This window comes from Cladophialophora yegresii (genome assembly GCF_000585515.1).
Source record: "Cladophialophora yegresii CBS 114405 chromosome Unknown aczIN-supercont1.2, whole genome shotgun sequence".
In the NCBI taxonomy this organism is placed as follows: domain Eukaryota; kingdom Fungi; phylum Ascomycota; class Eurotiomycetes; order Chaetothyriales; family Herpotrichiellaceae; genus Cladophialophora; species Cladophialophora yegresii.
In genome coordinates, this window is record NW_006913046.1 from 2,574,699 (window position 1) to 2,580,940 (window position 6,242).

General features: G+C 53.7%; 1 protein-coding gene across 1 annotated transcript; it reads right to left on the bottom strand.

Annotated features, from left to right (window-relative positions):
- Positions 1 to 647: 647 nt before the first annotated feature.
- On the bottom strand, positions 648 to 5,419 carry A1O7_02861 (phospholipid-translocating ATPase; the record flags this gene model as incomplete). The annotated part of the gene is made up of 4 exons (XM_007756890.1): positions 648 to 1,581; positions 1,629 to 1,858; positions 1,909 to 4,932; positions 4,982 to 5,419. The coding sequence occupies 4 exons, from the start codon at positions 5,417 to 5,419 to the stop codon at positions 648 to 650; spliced, it is 4,626 nt and encodes a 1,541-aa protein (XP_007755080.1).
- Between the last annotated feature and the right edge of the window lie 823 nt (positions 5,420 to 6,242).

Consider the following 6,242-nt stretch of genomic DNA (forward strand, 5'->3'; position numbering starts at 1 on the left):
CATAGTGGTACCAGCCGGGCCACATGGGCAATGTGTCAATCTTGCAGAGAGACAGATTGTTCAGAAGGAAAGGTCATTGTTGGCAGTTATTTGAGTCGCTGATGCACTTGGTCCTCAGTTGAGAGGCGGAGCGGGCCACGGCGCGTCAAATCAAGAGTCGCGTGCGTGAAGTGTCTCGTCTCGGACTTGAAAGACTCGTCATAGAGCCTGCCTCAGCCTTTGCCCTTAGCAGGCGCCTCAATGCCTCACCAACACTTCACGATGCTCCACGTTTACACGACCGTCCAGAGCGAGTGGAAGAGATAATCACCGAGAACAGATTGATGAAAGAGTGCTCATGCTTTGGTGAAGTGAGCAAATAGTCAAGTGGTGCAAGCACCGTCGAGGTTGAGGTTGAGAGACCAGTCGCCCATTTCGCTCAACCAGAGGATCATTGTCGACATGCCACAGCATCTAATGCAGGCCTCCGTTTGAATGGTATTCTAATTTAGAAATTATATACAGCACACAGCTTCGCTAAATACTTCAGTTCCCACGCTGGTGGGATCAATCTTTGGCATCCGTGGAACGCGCAAACGCCCGCCATCATCATAACTATATCAGAAGGCATCAAGTCGTGAGATACTGTTGCCTTCGTTTGGGAAACCTCAGGAGCGCTCTTCAGGGATCACCCTCGTGTTGACCTGAGACAGTCCCGGCTGTGAGTATTGGGACTCCATCCTCTGCAGCAAGGCAGCACTAGTGAAGTCTCTGCTCCCCTCGAAGCTCGGCCTGAGCTTGTCAAATGACTGCCGCTGTCTCTCGAATGAGGAGCGGACACGCTCAAGAGAAGGCCGTCTCCTCCTGAGCTTGTCAGGAGTGGCTGGCTCCCCATGAGGTCCTATAATGTCGAACGACGGTTTGGTCCTATCTGTGCCGTCGCTCCCTGTCTGGCTATGGGGATGACGCGGATCCCGTGTTGGTGCTTCTGAGGGCGCGTAGATCGGCCGTTGGGATTCGGCCATGCTTCCGTACCGTGTATGGCTCTGCTGCCCGTTGGCTGCGGCAGGTGCCTCTTCGGGTCGTTCCGAGGATGTGCCAGAAACATCCACGATCTTAGGCGGCACATAGGCATCGTATTCATCCAGGTACTTGAACTTGCCCTGTCTGACCTGCTCGCGGACAATGTCGATGTCGTATGGCATGTAGTTCTTCTGGAGGTATTTGAGGCAGAAGCGAGGTAACAGACAGATGGTGAAGGTTAGAAGTGTCAAGGCCCAGAACGTCAGCTGTCCATACACCTCTGCCCCAGCCTTGTAGAACTGGAACGACGCCTCGAATGAAGAGTAGATGCCGGTCCACGCGAAGATCAGCAGGCAGCTGATCACCGTGATCAACACCATGAGCCAGTCCCACTTGTACGTGTTGAGCAGGATATAGGAGTTGATTACGCAGATAGCAACACAGGCGACGTAGACGCCCATGCGCTCTCGGTCAGCGATGCCCCTTCCATTCGCGCTCTCGAAAGTTGCGGGCGCGAACAAGAGATAGCCCATGAAGAAGCAAATGGCAGATTGGTAAAGGCCGTCAAACATGTATAACCTAGACCACGATTAGAAACATCTTCCGTACATATGTGATTGGCTTACCAGAATTTGGTTGGCGTCCACTCTTTCCGTTCCATGCCGCGGCGGTATAGTTGAGGCACTGCGAGCGACACTTTATCACTCACATCTTGGTCCAGAATACCCATGAGAGCCACAGGCACAGATGTGAACGCCAAGTTCACCAGCAGGATGTAGGTGTAGTCGAAGAGATAGGTGATATCAAAATTAGTGTATATCTGCGACCAGAATAGTGCAAAGGTCCAGACCAAATTCTAAACCAGCGGTCAGCACAACTCCACCAAGCAACGGTCATTGGGCTTACCTTGTAGAAGAAGTTGGCGATGCTCTCGGCGAGACGGCGATAAGACCAGCGACCGTGAACGAGCACCAGACGCTGAAGAAACCGGAATTGTCCGATGGCGTAATCAGAGGACATCACTGCTTGTCGTCCTTCTTCACCAGCGATACCAACGCCAACGTCGGCCTCCTGAATCATGGCAACGTCATTGGCACCGTCGCCAATAGACAACGCCATAATATCGAGACCATTCTTGACCAGTTGTACGACCGCGGCTTTTTGTGCTGGGCTGACACGGCAGCAGAGTACAGACCTGCACTGCTTACACAAAATCAAGAATCGCTGCCTCAGGGTGTCGGATAGGACCAACTTCAGCGACTCACCATCAATGACCAAGGCATGCGTGGGCGGCGGAGGTTCGTGCACCAGTCGCGCTGCTGCTAGCTCCTCGTCGGAGCCGGTCAGACCGAACGTCGCGAGATGTTGATCTAATAGCTTGCCAGCTTCTTGTAGAGAGGCCTCAGGGATATCGAATAGAATCAGGTCCATGTCATTGGAGAGTAGATTGCAGGAGAATCCGATGTTGATGGCAGTCTCGACCTTGTCGCCCGTCAGGACCCAGAGCTTGATACCAGCCTGCCCAAGGAGAGCGATCGTGTCTGGCACGCCATCTTGGAGACGGTCCTCGATAGCAGTGCCTCCAAGAAGTGTGAGGTCCCTCTCGATCCTGTCAGCCACCTCCTCAAGACGGTCTTCTCGGTCAGTCAATGCCTGGGCGGCAAAGTCGTGATCTTTGTTCCAATCTCGATAAGTATCTTCGTCGAGGTCTCTTTCTGCCACGCAGAGCGTTCGAAGACCCTCGCGCGCAAACATTTCCAGGTTCTCGGCAGTGGCCTTGCGGAGTTCCTGCTGCTGGCCACGAGCCAGACGAGAATAGATCATGCTGTCCGCCCCTTTGCAGAACAACTTGATCCTTCCATCAGGCATCCGCACAATGGCACTCATCCGCTTCCGGGTAGAATTAAACTCGAGCGTATTAAGGATCCGGTAGGTTCTGTCCTCACCAAGCACATTGACGTGAAGGTCCTCGTTGGAACGGCCAAGCACAGTGAAACCCATATCTCGCGCCGTGGCGACAAGTGCAGCTTCGTCGGGAGATTGGGCCTTGAATTCGATCTTGGGCGGATCACCAGGGGTTGTTTCGGTTATAACAGTGTGGCAGAGAGCCAATGCAATCATAAAATGCTCGACAGCAGCCTGCTGCGCTTCGCCAGACTGACCGTTCAGATCTGCAACAAAGTTGGGCGCGATAAATGTCAGCTCGTCGTCGTGGAGATAGGGATTGTTGTACGTCTTCCGGAGTAATCTCAAAGTTTCGACACGGGCCTCGGCAAGCTCTTGATGTATCCGGGCGGCTTCGGCCTCGACGTCTATTCCTTGCCTTCGTCGCATCCCTGCTTCCGCCTCGGTGTAGGCTTCGCCGTAAGGGAGCCCATTGATGGTACATTTCTTGAATTCCATCACGTTCTGAGTCAAAGTGCCGGTCTTGTCAGAGAAGATGTACTCGATTTGTCCCAGGTCGTCGGAAATATTCCAACTCTTCGGCGTACAAGGGTAGTCGAGCTTCTCATAGTACATGTGCACATCTGACCAGATGAAAAACGCCTGGATGGACCGGACGATTTCCAGCGTGATGTAGAGCGAGATGGGTACCAAGTTCTGGAAAAGAATCACGGCAGCCCAGAATGTGATGAACCCATTCGTTGCAGGATTGCCGCCGATCGAGCCGAATTCGAAGAAGTCCAGAGAATTGCCTCCGTCAGCCCAGGTGACGCCTTCGACAATACCGGCAACCAAACACATGAAGAACAGGATGATGAAGTTGTAGATGACGTTCCAATTCAGATCCCTGGCCATGCGGGCCCGTTTGCTGGGTGTGATCCCTGAGTTGAGCATGATTTTGGTCTCTCCTCCTGTGAAGACGACTATACCCAGAATCCACTCCGTATTCTTCAGGCTACAACCACGCAGAAGCATGTTGTTGATGGTGACAGGCTCGGCCATCTCACGGGTAGGACCTGCAAGGTCGCTTGAGCCTTGTTGTTGCCACCGAATGACACCGTTGTAGGAATACAAGTTCGGATTAGGCCCCTCACTGTCCAGGACAAACTCGGCGTATTCACAGTCTTTGGCATGTTTGACTTTGCGCCCAGCTTGAATGGCTTGCCGGACCTTCAAGTTTGTCTCGCCATCAAGGTTCTTGGTCTCTACGTAACATGCGCCATCGGGATCAGAGGTGGACAAGACCACAAGGTCGGCAGGCACGGGCTCGTCATTGTAGATACGGACAAAGTCGCCGACCTTGACGTTCTTCCAGTAGTCTTTCTTGAAGCGAGCCTTGTCCGGAACATCCTTGTGTTGGTTGATGATGCTGCCATAGTCCTTTCTAGCGGGCGGCACGCTCGTTCGCTGGGCGGGGTCTTGCGTCCGGAGCATGGAGGGTGCATTATCTCCAGCGGGGCGAGGCTCGTCTGCAGTCTGATAGGACAGCGCACTACTCGGAGGGCCTCCGTTGGCATCTGGTGACAGGCTGGATCGGTAGCCTGGAGACGGCACGGGGGTCATGGCGATGTCATCGCCGGTTTGGCTCTGAGATGAGTGGAAGGATTCATGTTCTGAATAGTGCGAGCTCCGAATTGTGCCGCGTGTAGCAATCGAATTGCCCCTTTGCAAGCTCGGGTGGTCGCCAACCGCATCCTTTTCCGAACGCTTGGATTGACCCTTCCGGAGACCTTTGATCGCACGATATGTTGAGATGACCAACCTCGTACAAGCCTTCTTGAATCGCCTCCAAAGAGAGATATCGTCATCCGAGGAATTGACATTTTCCCAGTCCACCAGTCGATAAACAGGCGAGTTGTTCAGTTCGGTGTCCAGCACCGTACGGCGCCAGTCCTCGACCGCATCTTTGATTGCAGTGACCGTCAGGATAAAGATCAAGGGTACAGACCCAAGGCCGGGATTAGAAGCGCCGAAAATCGAGAAAATCTGCCAGCGTCAGATCGACCCTCGAGCACTGGATCGCGGGTCAACTTACGCTCAGAATGACAATGAACAAAAAGTAGATATTAGCAATATTATGGAATTGGAACCACAAGTTCTTCGGCACGAAACTTAGTGCGGTGTACTTCGCGGTCCTGATCTTATTCCTCGAATATTGAGCTTTGATGTGGCCGTCTTCAGATATAGCTTCCGATGGGAGTGGTTGATTGACATATATCTTGCGTCCTTGCGAGCCATCTTGCGGCTGCTGCTGACCCATAGGGCTCTCGTCGGTTATCACGCCATCATTCTTAGGCTCCGCGGGCTTCTCTTCGTATGACGAGACATGCACTTTGGGTACCCTTTGAATCAGCGATAACCTTTTCTTTGCTCCGCTCTGGCCAGGTTTCCGGGTGGTAGCCCAGCGCATTCTCTTGACGGGTTTGGAGACATTGGTCTCGCTCTCGCCGCTCGTGAAGTGTATTCGCGCCATGGCGCAGGTGTAGATACAGTTCCCACTTAAGGGCCCAATCCGTCACCAGGGATGGCAGAGACAGGTTTCGGATTGAGGGACCGACAAGGAGGTAAAATTTGCGACGGCGACGCCGACGCCGGTCTGCTAGTTCTTGGATGGTGACCAGAGTCGTCGACACAGGTCGAGGCAATGGTTGCGAATTCCCGCGTTTTCGGGCTGGGGATGGCAGCCAGATGCCCCGGAAGGGTCGGCTCACGTCAGCAGTCGGAGAAACCGCGCATCATTGAAAGCTGGATGTAAGAGGGCGACAACGACAATGTCGCGCTCGAGATCGGTATGAAGAATATCGTCGGTGGTGATCGAGTCAAAGAGTGGTCGAGTGCGAGGATACGTGTGGGTGAGGACGGGCTGCTGATGGGGGCGGTTGGACTCCGTATGCTCGGAGGGTGCTGATGCTGGAAAATGCACGACAGGGGTCCAGAGGTCTGCGTATCCTGATGCGCACTTTTCCACCTGGCCCTCTTCCTCCGTTGTCGACAAAACAGCAACCGTCTGGTGTATGTGGATAGGATGGACGACCGAAAAAGCTGGAGACTGAATAAACGAAAAGGACAACAAGATGCAATGCTAATGACTCCTTGGGAGCGCAGGGGCGGACCGCGTGCTGCGTTTCAAAATGGGCGCCGCGACTCCGCGCAGTCGATGCTGCTTCTTCTAAACTCCGAGCTGCACCGCACAGACGAACCGTGCAGGCGTCCGTGAATGCTAAGAACGAGAAAAGGGGGGGATTCTACCAAGCGAGAGAACCTCCAAACCACGATGGCTTTTCACATCAATCATG